Raw genomic sequence first — 25,122 nt, 5'->3', positions numbered from 1 at the left:
ATAAGCCATTTGAGCCTCAGAACTTTTCACTGGCCTATGTTGTATTATAGTTCTCATAACTCATCCTTCTTCCATCCCGAAAAAAATGTGAGGGATCCACTTAAGCAAAGTCTTTTTCTCGTTGCCATGTTTTCTATCCTGAGTAAACACGGCAGTAAGGATAGAAGGCATATATTGCCCTTGTTTTTGACCAAACCAATGATCTGCTTTCCCTCATGGATTCCATTTAGAGATCACCAGGCGTTGCAGCAGGAAACAACCTTTACAATGCGGTTGTTACATCGCGTTCCGTAACAACGCGGTTGTTACAACGACCGGTTGTTACAACACAAGGCTATTACATCGCAAGTCATTAGATCGACTTGCACTAGATGGTGCTCCACCACCTTTCCTACTGTTGCGCAGGGTGGAGTTGGAATAGTGAGTTATACCATTCCTAATGTTGGAGCACCATCTAGTGCAAGTCGATCTAATGACTTGTGATGTAATGGCATTGCGTTGTAACAGCGGGTCCTTGTAACGACCGCGTTGTTACGGAACGCGATGTAAAAACAGGCGTTGTAGCATGCTATATTCGTCGCAGCTGCAACTCTTGGCTATCATCTTGCGACCCCTAGCACTGCTTTTGCATCCCCTTGACTCGGAGATGGCAAACGCAATTCCAAGCACAGAAGGTAAACTGTTTACTTTCTACTGATTACACTGGGAGATTACCCTTTAAGTAAAGAAAAAACATTCAAAAGTGGAATCTGCACCTTTCATAATACAAAATAAAAGTAAAAAAATTTAAAAAATACACATTTTTTAAATTGTTGCCACATTCCATCATTGTGAATATGTAAAAACATGTTTTTGAACAGAACTGTCAATTTGATGTTCTTCTAGTGCGATAGTTCGTTACAAGTGATGATGTCAAAACTTATTAACAATAAAAAGGAGGAATCAAGCCAACAACATAGTTCATATGTAATATATAGCCCCTATGAATTAGTTATATGGGCCCGACCACTACTGTTTTATTTAAACCTTTTTTTGTGCATCTCCATTCGCTTTAGCTATAACATTTCAATTCAGGGTCACGGGTCATATGATGTCACTTTCTGTAATGTCATTGAGGTCAATAAAAGTGTGTGAGGTCACTTCCTCTACACCTGGCTTTTTGGTGAATGAATGTTCATGCTTGACATACCCTGAAGGTGATGGAGCAGGCGAAGTGGCTGCTAATTCATGCATCACACATTGTTATACCGTGCACAGAGCCCTTACCTCCATCCAGGGCCCATTCGTGCAGGGCTAAGGTGACATTTGTGGCATTTTCAAGGCACATACCGGCTCACAATATATGAAGAACTTCAGCCTAGGCTGCCCTTCATTCATTCTGCTGAAATTACACACTAGGGAATGTCTACTGTCAAGGAGCCAAGATGTGTCTTGGAAGTCCACCTTTTGTGATGGTCCTTAGGTGCCTGTTGATGCCTTCTCTTCCTCCTTTTGTTACTCTTAATTGATATTGACATGAAAGTAGGTGTTCTGCATATGCCTCATGCATTCCTGTGTGATACAGTCAAAATCTGTTTTAACAGCTATAGGAGCAATGTTCCACAAGATTGCCTTTGGCAAAGAATCCAAGGGTTAAGAACAGAGACACTGTAACTGTACCTTTATCCTATTTTGCTATTGAGCGGGAAGCACTGTGGTTTCGCAGATTCCCCACAAGTTCACATTTAGATTTATTTTTCTCTTGCTATCAAATGAAGTGGCAAGAGATTAAAGGCCAGATTGGTGTTGCGTTGGGTGCACGGCAGGGCAATTCCTTAATTCAGATTTACAAGGCTACTCGAGGGGTGATTTGCACCACCTTGTGTGGCTTTGTAAAGAAATGTAATGTTTGCAGGAAACTTTTTTTCCACTGTCTATTTCAGACTTGTTTCTCTCCTTTTAACTTGGAAATATTTCCATTCTAATGAAGCATAGCCTGCAAAGACTAACTAGCAATGACAAAGTCAATAGAACTGTGTTGTGTGACCTGGCCCTTTCTGCTGGGTCATCCCATATTTTTACCTCCCTCTGACTTCCTTTGCTGAACTTATTTTTGTTGGATTTTAGGACTCTGTGCACTGTTACCCTGCTAACCAGTGGTAAAGTGTTATTCCTCTGTCTTTAAAACATTGTAAAATTGCCCCACACCCGATTGGTACATTTAATTTCCTTTCAAGTCCCTAGTATATTGTACTGCATGTACCTAGAGCTTGTCGATTAAATGCTGCTAGTGGACTGCTGCCTTCTTTGTGCCACCCACTAAAGTTGCCTTTTAAAACATGTCTCAGGCCTGCCACTGTAGCCTATAGCACAGTTTAAAACGACCTTTTCGGCCTGCAAAATAAATCTTTTGCCAGGCCTTAACCTTTCTTTATAATAACTTATAAGTCAACCTAAGGTAGACCCTAAAAGCTCATAGGACCCGGCCCATGGTATTTAAAAATTGGGACACGTGTTTAAGTTTTACGTGACCTGATGGTGAAAACCTCAAAAGTTGTTTTCACAGTTGTAAGGCCTATCTCTCCCGTAGACTAACACATAGGGGCATATTACCAACCAATAGAGATAATTTTTGTCTCTAACTTGTTTAGAGACAAAATTTATCGACGCACATCGGCGATTTTTATCGCAGATAAACCTTGCTATTATCAAGGTTTATCGCAAATGCGATAAAAAACGGCCGCAATGCATGAATATCGCTGAAAAGTCAGCGATATTCATGCATTATCGAGCAAATGCTCTTAGCCATGTTATCCACCTCCCATTGGATAACATGGCTAAGAACTGCTCAGGGCAGGTGTTAGCTTTTGGAGATATTCGCGCTTAGCGCGAATATCTCCAAAAGTTGGTAATAGGAGATAGCGATGTTAGCGACTGTTTCCAGTCGCTAACATCTTGGCACGCCCACTTTGCATGTCATTAGTGATAAATATCACTGACATGCAAAGCGGGGCCCAAGATGGTCGCTATCTCCTACTAGCTGTCGCTAACTGGTGTTAGCGACAGCTTGGTAATAGGGAGATAATTTTATCTCTGCTTTCTTGGCTTTTAAAGCCAAAAAAGCGGAGCTAAACCCCCTTGATAATATGCCCCATAGTTACCTTGTTTCACTTAATAAGTGCTAACTTCAGTTTGGGATAGAGACATGCTGGGGCATTTTAGCAAGAACCTCGTTAAAATTATCGACGTTTTAGCAGCAGTTTCCTGCTGCTAAAATGGCGATAATTTTAACGAGGTTCTTGCTAATATGCCCGCTGTTTCCAATCAAACTAATCATAATTAAGATACTATGTACTGCTAAAGTCAGATATTAGGTTACAATTTTAAAAAGGACCCTTTTAAAAAGATGTAGGGGCATATTAGCAACAACTTGTGAAAATTATCGCAAACCACGCTTAGAGCGATTTGTTTTATCTCCTCCTATCGCTGGATTTTATCGCGGAGATAATGCAGTATTACCAATATTTATCTCCACGGCGATAAAAATCCAGCAATAGCAGCGAATCCCATCTATAACGTGAGATTTCCAGCGATAAAAATCCTATCGCTAAGAAAAATCTCGCTAATAGGAATGTGGGGGCTTTGCCATAATAGTCAATGGGAGGTGGATTCTATGGCTGAGTCAGGTTTTTACCAGGTGTAAAATCCTGGCGCTAATCGCGGTTAGCGCACGTTTTTTTTATCGCGTTGCGGGTATTGCTAATAGGCGATAGCTGTGTTAGCGACTGCTTTCAGTCGTTACCAGTTTGGGTACGCCCACTTTGAATGTCATTAGCGATAAATATCGCTGACTTGCAAACGGGCCCCAAACAGGTCGCTATCACCTGGAAGCTGTCGCTAACTGCTGTTAGCGACAGCTTGGTAATTGGGCGATAAAAAAATCGCCGCTTTATCGGCAAAAAGTACTGCTAAAGCGGCGATAACGCCCTTGCTAATATGCCCCTCAATTTTTTTGCTGAAGTGCCCTGGGTCACATAACTGTGAATAGCTCTGTTGTTGTGGGTTGTGTATTGGTTCCAGAAGTGGGACGAAGGAAGCCTAGGTGTGAAGGAATAGTGGGGCATATTATCAAGGGGGTTTATCTCCGCTTTTTTGGCTTTAAAAGCCACGAAAGCGGAGATAAAATTATCTCCCTATTACCTAGCTGTCGCTAACACCAGTTAGCGACAGCTAGTAGGAGATAGCGACCATCTTGGGCCCCACTTTGCATGTCAGTGATATTTATCACTAATGACATGCAAAGTGGGAGGGGCGTGGCTAGCCAGCCAACATGGCGGACGTGTCCAGCTAGAGCTCCGTCGCCGAGACCCCTATATTATCCTGTCAATTATCCTTAAAAGTGCCCCTGTACCTGTGAACCGCTGAGCGGGTGCGGGAAGCGGTGCGGAGCCTGCGAAGACCGGCAGCCTTGAGACTGCAACGGTGAAGATCGGAGGAGTGCAACGGAGATGCGGCCCCCCGCGGAAAGGCGCGAAATTCCCCCGAGACCAGGCGACCTTTGTGATGCCCGGAGCCGCCGCTGAACTGGAGCGAGGTACTCCCTGGAACTCGGGCGCCCAGCTGCATCTGGCGGTAGGACGTCGCTAACCGGGCTGGTGGGGCCCGTGGCCCACGCTGTTGGCAGCCGCTAGTGTAAAGAGGATCCTGGAGCGAGGCTCGGAGCAAGGCCGGGGGAGCGCGGCTGTGACCGGAGCGGCCGAGAGTCGGAGCTGGCAATTACGGGAGGGCGGGCCGGAGGCGGGGCGGCCTGGAACACCACAAAGTTGCCCCTCAGCATACGGGGCCTGCGGGGCTTTCTGGACTTGCCCGACCGAACAACAGCAGACACCAGTGAGACGGTGGATTGCTGTGAGAGCCACTACTGCGGACCAGTGAGGAGCGGGACCTAGGGCGGACTGGGGAGGCCCCGCGGAGGCGCTGGCACACGAGGGCAGGAGGGCCGCTTACTAGTGCCTGGAATGGCGGAGACAGGGTTGAGAGACACACAAGGACATGTCGGTTGGTAATTAGTGGAGCCCTACTGAGAACCTGCTGCTGAGAGAGACGGCGCCAGCGGAGCCCTGACAGCCGCCGGATAGCCCAGAAAACACAAGCAGGTAGAACGCTCCAATGCTGAGACCCTGCAATGGGAGAGCGGCCCCGCCAGTGGCTGAACTTGAGCAGTAACATCTGCCCAGGAGCATTGTGGCCACCGTTTTTAGCAGCTTACTGACAGGGAGGCTTTTGGGACCATATTGGCACTGAGCACACGCCAGGGAGGGCATTGGATTGGCGCGGAGAACCGGGACTGAGCCGTGCTCAGGGGGCCCCTAGGCGCTAAAGACACGAGGGCTGTGACACCGCACCCTGATCCACTGATAGAGCTGGACGCCATTTTAGGACCAGAATCGCCGCTCCTGTCCTCCAAGTTGGGAAGCCCCTCCAGAAACGCGGCCCAAGCAGTGCACATAGGAGGCACCAGAAGTTTGCGACCTGAATGTAAACACCAAATCTGAGATAACACGGCAGTAACGCACAGAGACTCTAAACACGAGGGGCGTGGCTTGGCAGCCGATGGAGGAAGACGTGTGAGCGCTGAGCTGTGAGGGCCGGTGCCCAGGATTTTCGCGCCCGCGGCGGCAGCGGAGCCTGAGACGCTCTGCCGCGGTGTGCCTACAGGAGCGCGGCGGGGACGCCTGCGGAGGAAGAGATCGGTGGAGGCCCTCGGCCCTGGGGGACCTGCTGCGCACCAGGCCTGGAGCGCGAAACTGGGGTAGGCCTTGTCCCTGCGCGGCCTGCCGGGATCGTGACTGACCGGCGCTGACCCCTGGCCACTTACTGTTGGGAGCCCCGCCGTGTGCCAACTGCGGAGCGCAGGATTGAAGTGAGGCCTGGCCCTGCGCCACCTACCAGTGCGAGAGCGGATCGGCGCTGGCCCCTGACCGCGTGTCGTCCGGGGGCTCTGCTGGGCGCCGTCCACGGATCCCGGGATCGGGGTGAGGCCTGACCCTGCGCAGCCTGCCTGAGGAGAGACGAACTGGCGCTGACCCCGGGCCGCTTGCCACTGTGGGACCCTGCAGACGCCAGAGGGCCTGGAGACCGGGCCCTGGGGACGCCCAGGGGGCCCTGACTCTTGGGGCCTGGGTGTGCTACCCCCTGGCACTCACGTGCTTGGGACTTTGGGAGACTGCCCCTGACGCCATTTTGGGCTGGCAGCTTTGGGCATCGTGTCTGAACTTAAGGAAGCGACGCAATCACGGAGGCTCCTGGTACTTGATGGACGGCGACGCGAAGAGCGAAGTTCAGGAGCTGCCAGGGAGTTGCTAGTCGGGTGGGCCAGCGGAGCCGGAGGGAGTGAGGCGCGGAGAGGGACCCCGGGGCTCTCGGCCTGGAGAGTTGGACTTGGTGGAGGACGCCGACCCTGTTGCTGCGGAGGAGAATCACGGCCGCCTCCATGGGGAAACGCCCGAAACCTCCCCCGGATGCTGCTGGGGGAGCGACGGATGACCGGGGCTCCACCCTGGACGTTGACCCGGCGGCGGGTCTACCGCAAAGCCAACTTGACCAGATCCTGAAAGCCATCGCCGACACCAGGGAGGCCCTGCATCATGACATCGGGCAGGTGTCCACGAGCCTGGGCCTATTGCGTGCGGACCACGGCAAATTGGCAGATCGGGTCAAGCAGACCGAGATCCGGATTGATGCGCTGGAACCCACGTCGAAGGCGGCAGACACTCTCCTGGGGGAGCTGCAGCAAAGGGTGCACCTACTGGAGCAGAGGGCGGAGGATGCCGAAGGGCGCAACCGCCGCAACAATATTCGCGTGGTGGGCCTGCCGGAGAAGATTGAGGGGACTGACATGTTGGGCTATCTGGAGGCCTGGCTGCGTGATGCGGTTGTTCCAGAAGGGCTATCACCGTTCTATACTCTGGAGCGGGCTCACCGCGTGCCGGCTCGCCCCCCCGGCCGAGGGCCGACCTCCCCGCCCGGTAGTGGCGCGGCTGTTGCATTACAGAGATCGGGACATCATCCTGCAAAAGGCGCGAGCGTTGGGGCCCTATAAGGTGGACAACGCCCAGGTCTCCATTTATCCGGACTACTCCTTGGAAGTCCAGAGGCAGCGGTCGACTTTTCTGGCGGTCAAGAAGGCGCTGCGGGAGGAGGGCATCCGCTACTCTCTTCTGTTTCCAGCCCGCCTACGGATCATGCTGGATGGCAAGTCTTCCTTCTACGACACTCCCGACGACGTCTGGAACTGGCTGGAGTTATACAAGACCGGCGCGGATGCACTTCATGTGCCCGAGGAACGACGGAAGGCACCACCGAGACCCAGGCGGAGTAGGAGACACAAGAAACGACCACCGGACGTTCGGACACCTTCGATCTCGCAGACTGCACTGGAGCGCAGGGATGCCCTCCGGGCGGTATCCACCATCTCCCAGACAAAGGGCTCCGCGTCAGCTGTGGAGTCGGGCTCCCGTGAGGGCACCGACGAGGGGACTTCGGAGGAATCGGCGGCTGGAGGCCCCGCGCATGTCACACCTGGGACTGCTGATGGTTTGCTGGACGAATAAGGCTTATGCTTACCTGCGGTGGTATCGTATAACCTGATGTGTTCCTGGGCTGGGTTTGGGTCGGTGGCGGCATTGACCAATTGGGCCTGGACCTGGTGTTGGGCGGCCAACTTCTGGGGTGGTAGCTACCTTGATCAAGGAGGAGACGCGGGACACATGGGGCATGTTGGGGAGGTCTGACTGGGAGGAGGGTGCTGTTCACGGTCTGTTAGGAAGAGGCGACAGGCCGCCCCCTCTTCTCCCACACCTATTGTGGGACTCTGGTAGTTGCCAGAGGCTGTTCCTTTTGGGATTAATCATTTGGATGGGTTTCTGCTGTTGGGGGCCTATTCTGGGGAGGGGTGGGGCAGGGGAATGTTGGGGTTTTGGTCTGGGGGTGTAGCCAGGGTGTGCGCGATACTTGCTTTCATTGGGACTGTGCTTGTTACCAGGAATGGGGACCCTCCTTGATTTGAAGTGTGTGACCTGGAATGTGAGGGGTCTGAATTCCATGCTGAAGCGACACAGGGTTCATGCTCATCTTGTCCGTAGGGGGGTTCAGGTTGCCTTCCTGCAGGAAACTCACATTGATCAAACTGAGGGGCGGGCTCTGCAGCGCAGATGGCGGGGGCATATGTTTTACACCACCTATTCGGCCTTTGCAAGGGGGGCTCTGATATGGGTGCGAGCAGGGACTCCCTTCCAGCCATTAGCGACGATAGTTGACCTCGAGGGGAGGTTTGTAGCTGTGCAGGGCCGCTTGGATGGGAGGGACGTGACGCTTTGCAGCGTGTACGCCCCGAACGTGGACCAACCTGCCTTCTTTGCGCGACTGTCTGGGAAACTGGCGACTGTCCTAGCTGGCACAGTCCTGCTTGGGGGGGATTTTAATTCTGTACTGGACGTAGAACTGGACCGTTCTCACCCACCACTGGCGCAGGCGGCAGCTCACAAGCTAGCGAAGAGTAGGAGGGAGTGGCAGAGTAGCTGGGGCCTGGTCGATGCATGGCGGGTCCAACACCCTACGGAAAGGGACTTCTCCTTTTACTCCCCCCCACACGATCTGCATGTTCGCCTAGACAGCATTCTGTGTTCATTAGACATCCAGAGCCTGGTCCGCCACAGTGAGTACTTGACTAGGACAATATCCGATCATAACCCCTGCCTGGTGACGGTACAGTGGATGAGGCGACGCCAAGCTATCCCGACGTGGCGGTTGAATCCACTGACGCTAGAGGACCCACCATTTAGAGCTGGGGTGCGCAACGGGGTGGAGGAGTACTTCGGCGCTAATGTGGGCACGGCTTCCAGCAGGGCACTGGAGTGGGACGCCTTCAAGGCGGTGGTCCGGGGCGTCTGTATCTCGGCTACTGCGGGAGTCCGTAAGACTCTCCTGCAGGATGTAGAGCGCCGTGAAGACCGATTGCGCACTGAGGAAAGACGCAGCCACACGGACCCTGAGGCTCACGGAGCGGTCTCAGCGGCACGGGAGATGGTGGCGACGGCAATGGAAAAGCTGCGCTGCTTTGATTACAAGGAGTTTTTGGTCCGGGCTCACGCCGAGCGTGACAAAGTAGGCTCACTACTGGCGTGGTTGGCCAGCCCTGGGACCCGAGGTTCCCCGATAGTGGCGCTCACCACTCCAGAGGGGAGCATGGTTTACACGCAGTCAGACATTAACGACCAGTTCCTTCAGTATTATAGGCACCTCTATCGGAGCAGGATGCCGGATCCCCCGGAGGAGCTGGAGGAGTTCCTGGCAGCGGCGCAATTGCCCAGGCTCGACCCGGAGCACGCGAAACAGTTGGGCGGAGAGGTCTCCGAGGGAGAGATCAGGGTGGCCATCAAGCACATGGCCCGCCGCAAGACTCCGGGTACAGATGGGCTCCCGATCGAATTCTATGCGGCCTATGCGGATGTGCTGGTCCCGCGATTGAGGGCGGTTTACCAGGAGGCCTGGGAATCGGGGCGCTTGCCGGCGTCTGCACGCGAAGCTTTGGTGATACCCTTACTAAAGCGAGAGGGAGACGCAGGCTGCCGCTCGGCGTACCGCCCGCTCTCCATGCTCACCACGGATTACAAGATCCTGAGCAGGGTCCTTGCGACGAGGCTACTGACCCACATGCGCTCCTTGGTACATAGTGACCAGGCGGGCTTTATTCCTCAGCGCACCACTGCCACCTGTGTGCGCCGGCTGCTCCGGGTCATGGGAGGAGAGGCCGCCGCTCGTCCGGGTGCTGCAGTCCTCTCGATTGACATCGAGAAGGCGTTTGATAGCGTCGAGTGGCCGTATCTGCTCCGTGTACTGGAGGCCTTTGGACTGGGCGAACGCTTCGTGAAATGGACCGCCTTGCTATATGCCGCGGCCACGGCCCGTGTCAAGACTGGGTCCACCATCTCGGCCCCTTATGCGGTGGGTCGGGGGACCCGACAGGGGTGCTCTCTATCTCCCCTGTTATTTGCACTGGCTATTGAGCCATTGGCCGCACATGCCCGACTGGGCCGAGCGTATGCAGGACTTCCGCTGAGAGCCGACACCCACTACATCTCTCTATATGCGGACGACTGTTTGCTGTTTCTGGCGGACGCGAATGATTCCCTGCGGGGGGCCGAGCGGCTCCTATCGGACTTTGGCCATCTCTCGGGACTAAGAGTCAATTGGGGGAAGTCCTGCCTCTTCCCGCTGACCCCAGGGGCTGATGATTCCCAGCCGGGGGGCGCCTTGCGGTGGGAGCGTCATTGCCTCCCCTATCTGGGCACTCTCATATACCACTCGCCAGCGGCCCTCTTAGACGGCAACATCAACAGGGCCATTCGGAGTCTACAGGGTTGCATGGGCTTCTGGCGGACGCTGCCGCTATCGGTCGCGGGACGAGTCGCATTGCTGAAAATGGTGGCACTTCCCCGACTGTTGTACCTGTTTCGCACCCTGCCGATCTGGATTCCTGCGTCAGTCTTCGGCAGACTCCGCTCCTTAACATCTGGATTCATCTGGGGATCAGGTAGACGACGAGTGGCGCTGTCCACGCTGCTGCGCCCCAGAGCGGACGGGGGTCTTGCGGCGCCGGATTTTGAGTGGTACTACCTGGCAGCGCAGCTGCAGTGGCTCACCCAGGCGGTGGCCTTGGAGTTCCGTGGTCCGGAGGGATTGGTGGGCAAACTGTTCCCGAGACACGTCCTTTCCTTTATAATCTTGGGCCAGAAATTGGACCTGCCTCAGCTCACTTTGGAGGAGCGAACGATTCGCAGCTGCTGGCTTCGGTGCCACAGGCGTTCGGGTACCGTTCGCCCCTACGCCCCAGAAATTCCGCTCGGGATGTGCACGGCCTTTCCACACGGTGGTGACTGGTCAGCACTGGCGACCTGGGAGGAGCTTGGCTTGCAGATGGTCGGCGATCTCTACAATGATGGCTCGCTGCTCACGTTTCAGGAGCTGCGGGACTCTTACGATCTGCCGAGGGGTGGATATCTGATACACGCTTCGCTGGTGGCTGGCATTCGCCGTTACTGGAGGAGTGGGCTCACCGAACCGCCGACCTCGGAGTGCTGTCAGTATGTGGTAATGGCCGCTGGCACCTACAAGGCCGTCACGTGCCTTTACCGACGATTATCGACTGCCACCCTGCGACCCCTGGATGAACTGCGAGCTAAATGGGAGGGGGACATTGGGCGGTCTATTCCTGAAACGACCTGGCCACAGCTGCTGCGCCGAGCATGGAAGGGCACTAGGAACGCCAGGTTCCAATTGGTCCAGTTTTTTACCCTGCACCGCGCATACCTAACACCGACGAAAATCTCGCAATACTTTGAGGGTGCGTCCTCACTCTGTCCTAGATGTGGGACAGCGGACGCGGACTTTGCCCACATGTTCTGGACCTGCAACAAGCTGGCCGGTTATTGGGAGGCGGTAATGTCTTGCCTGAATGCTGTCACGGACCGGCAGATCGATCTTGACATGGGCACCTGCCTATTATTGTGGTTCCCTCACACCCCTCGCAATCGGGTAACCAGTAAATTTTGCGACTTGGGTTTGGTTTTAGCCAAACGTGAAATCTCCATGCACTGGAAATCTACCCAAGGCCCCAGCTACTTGCGTTGGAAGACCACTCTAGAGCGCTGGGCGAAAGCAGAGAGTACCTTGCGGCTGCGGCAGGCTAGGAGCCTAGATAATGACAAAGCACTGGAGGTGGCTAGGGCGTGGGAGGCCCTAGTTGTGGCGCTCCAGCAACCAGAGGGTGACCAGAGCGAAGATGAGGGAGAGACACCGGGTTGAGGGTACTGAGTACGGGGACACCTCACACTCACCAAGGCGCACACACCACTAACACCTATCGATTGCGGATTAGGGGGTCCTGGCACCCCGTTGAAGGACGTTACTTACCTTTACCGAGGTCCTATCCAGGGCAGGCAAGCGATAATATGTTAACGATTGGGAGGGAGGATTGTGACACACTGGCTATGGGGGTGGAGTACAGGGTGGGTTGGGTCTGTTGGGGGATGTTCTATATAAAAGGTGTCTTGTTGGAACTGTACTGATATGCTGCATTATCGGCTGATGTCTAGATTACTATTTTCCTGTAATGTACTTCCTAAACTTGATTACCAATAAAAACTGTTTTTACAAAATAATGACATGCAAAGTGGGCGTGCCAAGATGTTAGCGACTGGAAACAGTCGCTAACATCGCTATCTCCTATTACCAACTTATGGAGATATTCGCGCTAAGCGCGAATATCTCCAAAAGCTAACACCTGCCCTGAGCAGTTCTTAGCCATGTTATCCAATGGGAGGTGGATAACATGGCTAAGAGCATTAGCTCGATAATGCATGAATATCGCTGACTTTTCAGCGATATTCATGCTTTGCGGCGATTTTTATCGCATTTGCGATAAACCTTGGTAATACCAAGGTTTATTTGCGATAAAAATCGCCGCAGCTTTGCGGTAAATTTTTGTCTCTAACCAAGCAATAGCGATAATTATCGCTATTGCTTGGTAATATGCCCCAGTGTCTTCCTCACAGGATGGCTGGGGAGGAGCTATACCCTGCCCTGACTGCACTTCAAAAGGCCCTGTCTGCAGCAGACACAAATGAACCACACACCCTTGCCTTTGTCACCCTTGACAGTTTGGAGCCAGGATCAGGGGAAGAACTGACCAGATCCAATTCTCGGGGGTAAGTCTGGGGATTCCCCTACACAAAGGCTGGCTTCAGGAATAGAAGTGGGACCTTCGGAGCCTCTCATCAGAAAAACTCCTGGATCTATGGAAGATTTAGAAAAAAAGCCTGCCTGCTGTCTGAGGAAGGGGGACTTGCCTGCAGACTGAAGAAGGAAGATAGGACCTGCTTGCTTTTAACTCGACTACCCAGAGTGACTCCAAAGGTCAGTTGGCTGACCTCCTGTGTGAGCTGCAGGTACACAACAAACTTCCAGGGGTTATCACCAACTGGACTTGCCCAGACCTGCCAGGCCAGAGCCTTGCTGCTAGCCTCTGCTGGTGTGCGTCCTGGTCCCCAAGAGATGGCCCAGTTTCTGGAACCTTGACTGGCATCAGTGTGAACTCCTCCTAAACAAAAGGTGAAGATACAGAAGTTTTGGGCTACTCGCGATCGCAAAGTGACCTCTTTGTGTTGAGAATAGACTGCCCACGATGACCATTAACGCAAACCTCCAGTGGGACCAGCTCTTAGCGACAACAGTGAACATCCGCAAAGATCAGCAACAAAAGACCTGCACTTCGTGTTTCCAGTGACAGTCAGTGACAAACGCTGGAGGAAGCTGGCTCTTTATATGATATATCAAAATTATATACATCCTGTAAAGAGTTCAGGGATTCCCTTATGAGAGGATAGGGGCTTGCTGTGGCAGTCCCAAGGTGCTCTTCTAGGGGGCAGTGTGACCCAGCAGCCTTAGGCTTATCACAGAGGAGTGCAAGGCATCTACAAATGCACACAATAGTCAATAAATGAGACACACAACACAATAGAGAGATCCACACCAATTTATAAAAATAACGAATATCTTTATATATGTTTAAGCACCAGAAGCAAATCTTTCAGGTAAGTACACTTATAAATAGGAATTCTTTTCAGGTCAAAAAGTCGATTTAAATCTTTAAGATCTGTAATATTAACATATAGGAAGAAAATCTTATGCAGTTTACTAGTTCTTGTCAGCAACATATGGCACCAGTGTCTTGGGTCAAAGGTGAGTACAGGATAAGGACTAAGGCAGGACCAACATTTCACCTCCAGCTGCACTAGGGCGGCTGGTTGCAGTGCTGCTAACAATGTCAGGTGCCCAATGCAAACTGATGGGGATCGGTCGGGGTCACAAAGAAGCAACGTCGGGGAGTCCATGAGGAGGAACTCCACAGTGTATTCAGTACCTGGAGGGCTTGCGGACCACACTGACACCATTTGCCCACTTTGAAAGGGGAAAGGGGGCTCTGTGCAGTGATGCTTGGTGGCGTCTGGGTTTGGCTGTTCCGGAGTCCTCATGGTTCTTCTTTTGCTGTATGCAGGGGGCAATTCCGCTGTCCCTCAGGAGGTCTTGGATCCTGGAAAAGGTGCTGGCTGGTTTCCAGGGCTCAGCAGCGGCAGGATAAGTCGTATGCAGCAGGCAGGCCGGGAGAGTTGGCGCCAAGTCAGTTGCTGGGTCTTGTATTCTTGCTGAGTAACTCTTCGCATCATCTTCTTTCTTCAGGTCGGCAGGATCTGATTTCCTAGTGCCAGTGGCTCCCCTAAATACTGAATTTAGGAGGGGATTAGGGAAGTGTAGGGCAGTAGCTAAAGGGCTACTTACACTTGGGGTCACTGCGCCCCATATATGACCACTTCCTGTTGGAAGTGAGCATAACCCTGTCCCAGTGACCCTAACTGTGCCAACACAAAGATGGCCACTTCTGAAAAGTCGTACCCGCATCAGGTTAGGCTACCTTAGGGGTGGCACTAGCCTGGGGGTGGGAACTCCTACCCGACTAGCTGATTCCTTACCTGTCCAGGTGCCAAAGGGCTTTGGACAAAGCGAGGCTTGCCTCCTCTCCTGTGAGGGAAGGCAGATTCACATTTCAAAGGTGTGTGTTTCTTTGAAGCTCGCTGGCCTAAAAGTGCTAATCTGTAGGTCATCCTGAGGGAGGGGGTGTGCACACCCTCTTTATGTGCAGGCTTTGTTTCTGACCTCCTGAGTGCAAAGACCCTCACCCTGGAAGGTCAGAAATCTGTCTCAGGAGGTAGGTTGGCAGAGACCAGTCAGCCAACTCACCAGAGGCCGACTGGTCTCAGGGAGCAACTCTAAGGCGCCCTTTGTTTGCATATATTCATAAATCCATCACTGGAATCAGGGTGGGATTGTGAATACGAGATGTTTGATACCAAACATCCCTATTTTCAGTGAAGCCATCACGCTGCAAGAGAACTCATTTTCACCAGTGTCCAGCTCATGTTCTAAAATGGCTTCCCTGTTCACTTGTACTGGCAGTAATGGAACTGACCAGCACAGGGGCATATCTGCTCAGGCAGGTATGCCCTCACATGTAGTATTAGGCACCCTGCCTTAGGGCTACAAGGCCTGCTGTAGCAGTGACTTACAAATACTACATACAGTGTTAGAGGGCCTGACACACAGGGATGCGTGTCATGTTGTGTTTTCACTTTTGTCTGTACCAAAACACACAGCCTGCGATGGCAGCCCTGCATGAGTTTGGTGAGGGTTCCCTTAGGATGGCATAGTTCATGCTCTAGGCCTCGGGGGCCCTAGGTGCCAGGAGTACACCACGTACTAGGAACTTATAGAGGGTGCTTAAGGTATTACCAATTGGGGGAAACAATTGCACAGTTTTGGGAAAGAGAGCTGGCATTGGGGAACTGATTAGCAGGAGCCCAGTGCACTTCCATGTCAAAAAGGAGTAGTTACCTACAATCGCCAATGCGAAGCTCCAGCAGCAAATGCCTCTTTGAGCTACAACACGACCTCCTCACACCAACCGTCTCCTCTGCCTCCTCTTGGCCTCCACCAACGCAAACAGCAACCTTCACAATGGACTTGAGAAGATAACTCTTCAGCGGGACAAGCCTGGTCCCTATATCTGATCAGTGCTCCACTGCTGTTGGCCTAAACTTGTGGCTTTCCCCATGATCACTGAGACCAGAAAATCATGAGTGCTGATTTGTGCTTCTTGGTGCTATTTTCACATAAACCTTTAAAAACTCATATCTCCGGTTCTCCGTATTTCTTTCGTCATTTTAGTATCGCTGTATTTATTAGAATTTACTCTATCTTTCCAAATTGGTTTGGGGTTTTTCTTATGTTGCATTGTCACTCTATTACTGTTTTAGGGCTGCATAGATACTTTACAAATTGCCCAGTGGCGTAAGAAAATCTTAGCAGGCCTTTGCCACCTGCATCCACATTAAAAAATCCAACAATTGATAGACAGAATGCTGAACAATGTCGAACACTCATCCTCAGTCAGAGATCTGGGCCTGAATCCATTGTTCTTTTGCTCAGCACGCCAAACCATTTTGGATCCAGCCACATGCAAATCAGCCTTGACCCTGCTTCCCATGGGAACATCCCCGCCTGAACTGCCACGCAAGGTCCTCCGTGGACCAACAGCCCCGCCTGTACTGCCACGCACGGTCCTCCCTGGACCGCAAACAAGCATCCTAGGACAAGTTTTGCGGTATTGTCCCTCATCAACGAGGATAGCTTGAATCCAGTGGCATGGCGAGCATAGGACCCACGTCTGGCTATCCCCCTACCATTTGGGGTGCCAAATGCAAAAAGACAATTGATGGACAGAATGCCGAACAATGTCAAACACTCACCCCCAGCCAGAGATCTGGGCCTAAATCCATCGGTTTTTTTTGCTCACCATTTTAAACCAGTTTGGACCCAGTCTTATGCAAATCAGTTTTGACCCTGCTCCCCATGACAGCCGTGCTTGAAATGTGGGCCAGAGTGATTGGCAGTAGCTCAGATTAATTCTAGCATTTCATCCATCACCTTGTTTTTGCATTTTCCACCCTAAATGCACCGGGTATACCTAGACATGGGTCCTTGGCTTACTGTACCACTGGAACCATGCTATACCTGGCTGAAAAGCACTTACTAGGGAGAAGCCGGTTCTAGATTGCTTGGGGCATATTTACAAGCCCCTAACACCACCAGAGTGTCACTTTTTCTGATGCTCCTATGGCGTTGATCCATACCCCATATTTACAAGGTGGCGTTAAGCCACTTAAGGTGGCTTAAAACCAACTTGTAAATATGCTCCTTTCCGCAGGGGTCTGCCGTGGCAAAGTGGCAGACAATGGGTGTTGCAGTAAGTGTTCCACTGCAGCACCCATTGCTTTTTAACGCTGCCCCATATTTACAAGGATGGGGCTGCACCAAAAACAAGGCCCAGGTAAAACCTGGTCTTCGGATGGCGATGGCAGTATTAATTTCTTCTCATACTTTGCTCTTTCTATGTGTACTGCATTGTGTAGCACACATATAAACAGCAATTCGCCTTTAAAGACTGTTTATGTGCAGGAAGGTTTCCCTTCCTGCACATAAACAATCCCCCCTGCGCGCAGGCACCCTTGCAACATGAAGTAAGTGTGCCTGCGCTGGCGCTAGCCAGCTTTTTTAGTGCCAGCGCTAGGGGAAATGCAGGGGTGCTCCGTATTTTTGTGAATACAATGCATCCCTCCGTTTTGAAAATGGCGTGCAGTGTTGTTGAATTTGGCTTTACACCGCGCTCTGACATTTTCTGGTACATATCCCCCTTTGTGTCCTGGTTCAAGAGGGGCCTGGCACTGCAGGCTGGACTTTTCCCACGAGGAGCAGGGTCAAGCCTGATTTGCATATGGCTGAGATGGCATGGTGGGCAAAAAATGATGAATTGGGATGCATTTCAAGCGATTGCCAGTGGCTGAGATTAATTCAAGCATTCCATCCATCACCTTGTTGCCTTTGCATTTGGGCTGCCCTAAGTGCACAGGACATGCCCAGACGTGAGTCCCAGGCTCACTGTGCCACTGGAACCAAATTATACCTGGCTGAAGATCCCTAACTAGGGCAAAGCCAGTCTTAGGTTGCTTGTGTTCCGGTTCAGGGAGAACCTGGCTGTCAGTTCAGGCTGAACTGTGCCCATGAGGAGCAGGGTCAAGACTGGTTTGCATGTGGCTAGGTCCAAACTGAGGTGGCATGGTTGGCAAAAAACTATGGATGGGGGTAAGGCCCAAGCGATTGCCAGTGACTGAGATTAATTCAATTATTCCATCCATCACCTTGTTGTTTTTGCATCCATATGAGATCAGCAGGAGTTTCCATGACATGTTTAGCTTCAAAGAGAAAAAAGTTATCCTTCTAGGGTGTGCATGCTCTACATACATGCACACTGAAAACCGTGCTGTATTCATACTTGTTATTATAATATTATTGTTTTTATTAACACAAGTTAACTTTAGCGGCTGATGCCTAAATAGGGGAGTAGCAAGTAGCACCAGTTTATCTGTGACTTAATGTGTGCCCCCCCCCCCCCCCGAAGTTCTTTTCTAGGAACACCAATGATAGTATGGCTAGTGGTATTTAAAACATCTCATATAATAAAACACATAGAGACCATAATGCAGATGTATGTAATGGCCTGTGCAGGTATGGGTAACATGGGTAATTGCTGTTTTGGGTAATTGACAGGGCCACTAAAATTACGTGATCCTATAGCAGTGTCGGTGTCCACATTATTATGCATTTGCTACATAACACATCACCTGCTAAATAAGCTATACATTTTAACAAAACACAATTTGTTTCTAACTCAAACAGATCAAAAGTTACTAAACTCTACGTGACGTGTTGCCGTGCAGTAGAAGACCCAATGCAAAAGTTGACAGGCCGCCTCTCTGTTGCTTTTTACTATATTTATAGGTTCAACTGGTACACATTAGGTCAACCTTGTGCCCAAGCACTGTTATCTTGTTAAAAAATGACAACATTCTGAAGTAATACTATCATAACATTTGACACATTACGTCATGTAATATATCTTTTCTTGCCAAATAATTTAGTCAACCCTGCTGCACAATTTGATGCTTCCATGCTGCACAATTCCAATGGCCCTGATAAAAAATATAAATGACTTGTGGAGGGATTCACATTCAGTGTAAGAGATGTCCTCAACTTTTCAATGACTCTCCTTGGATTAAAATTGATCACATGTCGGTACAGAACTACCCCCCTTAGTTTATTGCATATGCAGGGGACAGCGTACCTACAATTACCTATATCAAACAGGGCTACCAAGTTTGTCAGCTTATGTGTGACATTTCATTGTTTACAGCCGCTGATATGTGACAGTTTCAGGCCTCATATGTGACACTCTGACTGACACCTTAGGGAAAACGTTGTCTTTGACCCAAGCAGATAATTGTAATGCACAGGTAGCATGAAGTTTCCCTGATGCATGTTCAAGGAGCCTTTGCGGGTAGGTTACCCTACTTGTGTCAGAAATGTTACCTATCAATACAAATTGATTTCATTTGGACCTCTCACAATATCATGACTCCCCTTTCAACAATAGTTCCTTTACTGCCGCCTGCCACTATCATCACCTGCCCAATAAAATCTTGTGCTTGATCCCCTTCCTAGTAGCCCCTTAGATACTTCCTCTGTATCACTGACTGCTTTGTTATACACTAGGAAAGAATTTTATTTTGGAAACTAAAATAACCACTGCAGCTGTACATTACTGCTATGGAAGCTACCAGTATGAAAATACAAATGTGCTTTGTGGAACAGAAAAGGCTTTCATGCTCCATATGTGTACAAGAAACTATCAATTAGACCTTACACAGTTATGTTATGTTATGTTAGCATGCATTTATTGAGCGCACGTACACCCGTGGGTTTCATGGCGCTGAGAGAGGAAGGCAGAAGAAACAGAAGCGCTTAGCCAGCCACTTGCACGAATAGCCAGGTTTTCAAGGATTTTCTGAAGCTGATAAGATCTTTACAGCTTCGGAGTGCCAGAGGCAGATAGTTCCAAAATTTTGGGGCAAGATGAGAAAAGCTGCAACCACCCAGCCGTTTACGTCTAAAGGACGAGGTGGTGAGCAGAAGGTGGTGGGCAGAGCGAAGACAGCGGCTGGGGTTGTATTTAGTGAGCCGACTGCTGATAAATTTAGGGCAGTTGCCGTGCACGGCTTTAAAGGCCATGCAGCCAGTTTTGAAAGACACACTATGGGTCAGCGGGAGCCAGTGGAGTTGAGCAAGGCAAGGGCTGGCCGAGGACCACTTAGGGAGTTTAAATATCAGTCTGGCTGCTTGATTTTGAACCATTTGAAGCCTTTTTAGTAGGACAGCAGGAAGACCAAGGTGGATGGAGTTAGAAAAGTCCAGCTGTGAGAGTATCAGTGATATTACCACCTGGATCAGTGCAGAGTGAGGAAGCAGATGAGCGATCTTCCTAATTTTTCGTAGCTAGTAGACACAGGAAGAGATCACAGCGCCCACCTGCCCGCGAAGCGAGAGGTCGGCCTCAATGATAATCCCAAGCTTTTCACAGAGGAGGAGGGGACTGGGGGGAGCCCGAGTTCAGGTGGCCAAAATTGCGGGCCCCAGCTGATTAAACTATTTCCAGGCAGGACTAACTCGGTCTTGCCTGGGTTAAGTTTCAAATGATTGATGTCCATCCAACGCTGGATGTGGAGTAAGGTGGCCTGAAACTCACTGACAGCATTGGGGGAGCTAAGGGAAAAGATGATCTGAAGATCACCAGCATTGTTGAATAATGTGATGTTTCTAGTTTTGAGAGAGTGAATGAGAGGTCTGAGGTAGATATTGAAAAGCAACGGGGACAAAGAGGAGCCCTGCGGGACCCCACAGGTAGAAGGAAGTTTGGGAGCAGTGAATTCTCCAAGCCTGACTGCCTGGGTGCGGCCTGTGAGGAAAGATTTGATCCATTCTAAAGCAGCTCCTCGCAAGCCGGCCTGCTCGACACGGTTGAGAAGGATGGTGTGGTCAACCGTGTCAAACGCGGCCGACAAGTCCAGGAGCACCAGCGCTTGATGTTCACCTCTGTCTGCATTAGGCCTCATGGTATCCATGACCGCTAAGATCACAGCCTCCATGGAGTGTGCCGGGCGAAAGCCCGCTTGATTTGGTCTAAGAACTCTGACCGTTCAATAAAGTTGGAGACACAGCTGGTCACATGAGCTTCCAAGACTTTAGCAAGGAAGGGTAAAAGGGAAATAGGACGGTAGTTAATAGGGTTACTGGGGTCCGCCTCAGGCTTCTTAAGGAGGGGGACAACTGTGGCGTTTTTGAAAGTGCTTGGGACCATACCTTGGGACAGAGACTCATTAAGAAAAGAAAGCACACTCTGGGGCAAGGTGGTAAATATATCTTTGGCGACAGACGGGGGGCAGCAGTCGTCGGGGGAGCCTGATTTGACACGGGTTAAGAGTGCTACTAAGGTTTTGAGACAGATCCGTTGGAGCGTATCTAGGGTGAATTGGTTCCTGGCAATGTCTTGTGGAGGTTCCCAATTAGAGGTGTTAGGAAGAGTGGCTTTAATGGCAGAGAGTTACAAAGTTCTTGAGTGGGAGTCTGAGTCAACGAGGTTCTGGTGTCGTTGCACAAATCGTTGACAATTTTAAAAATTATTTTAGAGTTGTTGGGGACATTGAGTAATTTGGAGGAAAAGTAAGCTGCTTTAGTTGAAAGGATAGCAGTTTTGTACTCTCTATGAGAACTAACAAAGAGTTCCCTGACAGTGACCTCGGATTTTCCCATTTCAGCTATGAATAGTAAATGCATTGCATTCAGGTACTATTAGTCCTGTGGGACAAGGGAAATAACAAAGCAAGATACATCTGACATGGGAGAGGTTGAGATCTCTGCTTTAGAATCCTGCCGCTTAATCTGGTAATTTAAACATTGAATTCACTGGGGCAGATTTATGATGACTGGCGCATCCCTGCAAATCAGCAGGGATGCGCCAGGTAAGATGCATCACGCAAGTGTACCCTTGCGCCTCCACAGATATGCCGCATTTACTATGCGGCGCATTGTGGCGCAAGGATAAACAGATGCGTGAAACATCTCCCGTCGGAAGGGTGGCGCATTGCTGGAGTCGTGTCGCAAGCGCGATGCAACTCCAGCAATGCTCGTGGCCTGCCCATACATAACGTGTTGCCTTACACCTTACGCCTGCTTCAAGAGGGCGCAAAGGTTAGACGCAACGGCTTCGGAAAAGTGACTGAGTGGAATCTTGTAGATATCACTCAGGCACTTTACCGAGGCTTTACTGCGCCGCAACACCCACATGAAACCTGACGCAGGTTTCATGTGACGCAGGGCTTTCCAAAGTGATGCATCTCCCTAGATGCGTCACGTTGTAAATAGGGCGCTATGCTGCGCATGGTTTACGCCACCGCTGCATCACAAAAGTGACACAACAGCGGCGCAAGGGGCTAGTAAATCTGCTCAACTGACTATTTTATGTAACAGAGGTTTTATTTTGGTATTAACCAAAAATACATGAAGCACTTGTAAATATGTCAGTAAAGCTGATCACTTTCGTCTTCAGTGCTGTGCTTTTATTGTATATATTTGTAAATTATTTTTAAACTATGGGGCCTATTTACAAGCCGAGTTGAGTCACCCTTCAAAAGCGACACAAGTCATAAATGAGATTTATGAAGCGACTTACGGCCCCAAGTGGCTCCATAAATCTGGAGTGAAGCAATGCAGTGCAAATTGCTGCATTGCCTTACTCTGAAATGGGAAGGCATTCCATGGGGGTTGCGTGGGTGTTTTCACACAACTCCCATGGCTTTTGACGCATTCCCAGATTTACTTGAACTGATAGGCCTGGGAATACACTGAAATATCTTTATTTCTCTGTGTTGCTTTCTCTTTCTATGTGTGCTGCATCCTGAAGCACACATTGAAAGAGGAATATGCCTCTCAGGATTGTTTTGTGGTTCCTCCACAAAAACAATCCTGCATGCAATGGAGGCACCCAAGGGTGGCTGCATTGGTGCTAAGCTGCCAAAAGGGCACCAGCGCAGGGTAAAAGGCAGGGAATTTGACTTAAAATACTGCTCATTCCTGACCTTTCCCTGTCACGTACTGCAGCGCAGCAGATCACCGTTCGTAAATAGGCCCTGTATATGTATTGCATATTGTTAGGTCTCGCCTGTCAATGCGCATGCGCATTGAGCAGAGCGAGTCTATAGGGGCTTAAACAGAGCTTACCTAGACTGGCGATTTGATGCAGTGCATGTGTACTTTTAACTCAATGCGCAAGCGCAATTAGTTAAAATGCGCGTGCACAGCATCAAATCGTCAGCTTGGTGCCGCCAGCAGCTCTTCCTGCTCCGCCCCCTGCTACATCAAAGGTTTTGCGCTCTGCCTCAGCCCAGCCATTCTCCTCCCCTAATTACCCCCTGCTGCATCAAAGGCTTTTTCACGGCCGGCCGGCCGTGCTTTCCGTTTCACGGCCGGCCGGGTCTTCTTTTTTTTTTCCATTAATTGAATGCGCTCACAGCTGCAAAGGTCTGCGCCCTGCCCTCCGTCACTGGTAATCTCCCCATCTCTTGCCCACAACGAATGGATAACCAAAATGTATAAAACCGCCTCATGCGAGACCTATTGCATTTCCAATGCTTGTTTTTAACTTTGGCCTGGCGCATTATTCAAAGTTAGTCAGAGCATGCCCGAGGGAAACAAGAACTCTGGGTTTCCATCAGATCCTTTAATGGCAACATTAAGAAATCACCTGCAATGACTGGCATTTACTGTCCTGGATTTATGTATTTCCCCTTATCAATAGATATCTTTAACAGCTCATGTAAGAAGAAGTACTTTAGAATGTGTTCTAGAGTAGCCCTAATTACCTCTAACTGATAACTTACGTAAACAAAGACATAAAGGCGATGTTAAAATGAATACATATTACTTCATATAAAGCTTAACTTAACAATTGTGTGTAGGCTTTTGCAGAAACTTAAAAATTGAAGAGTGGGCTAGCATTCTTCTCTGGGAAAGGTGGCAACCCTACCTCTACTCCAGTCAATTCTGTGCTGCCTCTTCCCTCTAACATGCAGTGCTCTGTGGAGGACTCTCTCTCTCTCAGGGCCCCCCACCAACTCCTTTATTTTCAGTCCCTGGCCAGCGCTTTGTCAACTCAAAACAGGCAGCACACTGCAGCTGCTTTAGAGAAACACACACTGCACAGGCAAGGGTCTTAATCACGAGGGTGTTAATTACTCCTTTGAACATTGCCTCCATGTTAAGCATGATTGCTTTTGAGCCAACCTACCTGAGAGTTAAACACAGATTAATTTAGTGACTTTTGTGGTTCACGCCTAACAGGGATTGTGTTTATTATTGAGTGGGGCTTCCACCCTTCTCAACTAATAAACCGATTGTTTAGAAACTGTTTTTATAAGTGAAAGTATTTCTTCATTAATCGTTGAGTTTGTGTGTTATTGTGTTGATAGGCATGGTACTGTTGCATGCAGGCTCGAGAACCATGGAAGCTCAAGAACACACCCCCACTTCTTGTTGTCCTTCACAGTTTTGTGTTGAGCGCTGACAGGCTGCGTCAGGGTCTGTGCCAAAAAAACGCTAACTAGGAATGGCTAAGGAAGAGGTTATTTTTTGTTACTTTCTCTGTGTCGATTGTAATTGCTTTGCACAACTGCCTAAAATGTCTTTAGTAAGATCTGAAAATACAAAAGCAGGGGACACTTGTTTGCTCCAAAAGTGTGCTTTCCCTAATTGCTGTTGTGAAAATACAAAACACTAATAGTGCAAACTATTTTGAAATGCATTTTTTATGTTTATCGCTATAATAACACATTTGCTTTAATTATGTGTTCTTTGTAGAATACTATGGACATTCCTGGATTGCAGCTGGCTAACCAAGAGTATTATCCCTATGTCTGCTACAAGATTGACCTCAATATCCTCAACTACAACTGACATGAGCCATGTTGCAAGCCTCCACTTCACTCTTGCAGAATTTAGGGACTATGCTTAAACAAATTAGCAGTGTGAATCACGCTGTATTTTAAGAGATTTTCACATGAATAAATGACTACAGAATATGTACATTATAAGTATTTGAGCAGTCTCCCTTTTTCTGTATAAAAATACACTGTTCAAATATTGAAGAAAAGTTTTATATGGTCAGCCAAGTAAACAACATTATGTGGCCTTAAACAATATAGAAACATTATTGTTGTATTTATTTTTGTATATTACAATAAATATAGAATGAAAATTGTATTTCTTGGTTTATTCTTCAGCAAGTACTCAGAATATATGAAAAAAAATCCCTGATATGTGTGCTTAAGCAGGTTGCTGACCGCAGTAGAGCAACTGAGCGAGGCCGCTGCAGAAAAAAATGTTCAGCTGTAGGAGATTCGATTGCACCATCACAAAAATATTTAGGGGCAGATTTATGATAACTGGCGCATCCCCAGGGATGCGCCAGTTATTTTGCGCCGCTCCTCCGCCACCCATGGTGCGCCGCATTTACAATGCGGCGCA

The 25,122-nt window shown here is 49.9% G+C and overlaps 1 protein-coding gene across 1 annotated transcript in view; it reads left to right on the top strand.

Moving 5' to 3' along the window:
* ATP6V1C2 (ATPase H+ transporting V1 subunit C2) overlaps positions 1-24,856 on the top strand; it is a 369,892-nt gene extending 345,036 nt beyond the window's left edge. The window contains exon 13 of the mRNA XM_078647802.1: positions 24,457-24,856. Within this exon, the coding sequence (XP_078503928.1) occupies positions 24,457-24,552 (96 nt within the window). The 3' untranslated portion in view covers positions 24,553-24,856. The remainder of the gene's footprint in view (positions 1-24,456) is intronic.
* The last annotated feature ends 266 nt before the right edge of the window (positions 24,857-25,122 follow it).

Source organism: Lissotriton helveticus, chromosome 6, assembly GCF_964261635.1.
Source record: "Lissotriton helveticus chromosome 6, aLisHel1.1, whole genome shotgun sequence".
Classification (NCBI taxonomy): Eukaryota; Metazoa; Chordata; class Amphibia; order Caudata; family Salamandridae; genus Lissotriton; species Lissotriton helveticus.
The sequence above is the reverse complement of the archived record's forward strand: the minus strand, read 5'-3'. Positions and strand labels throughout refer to the sequence as shown.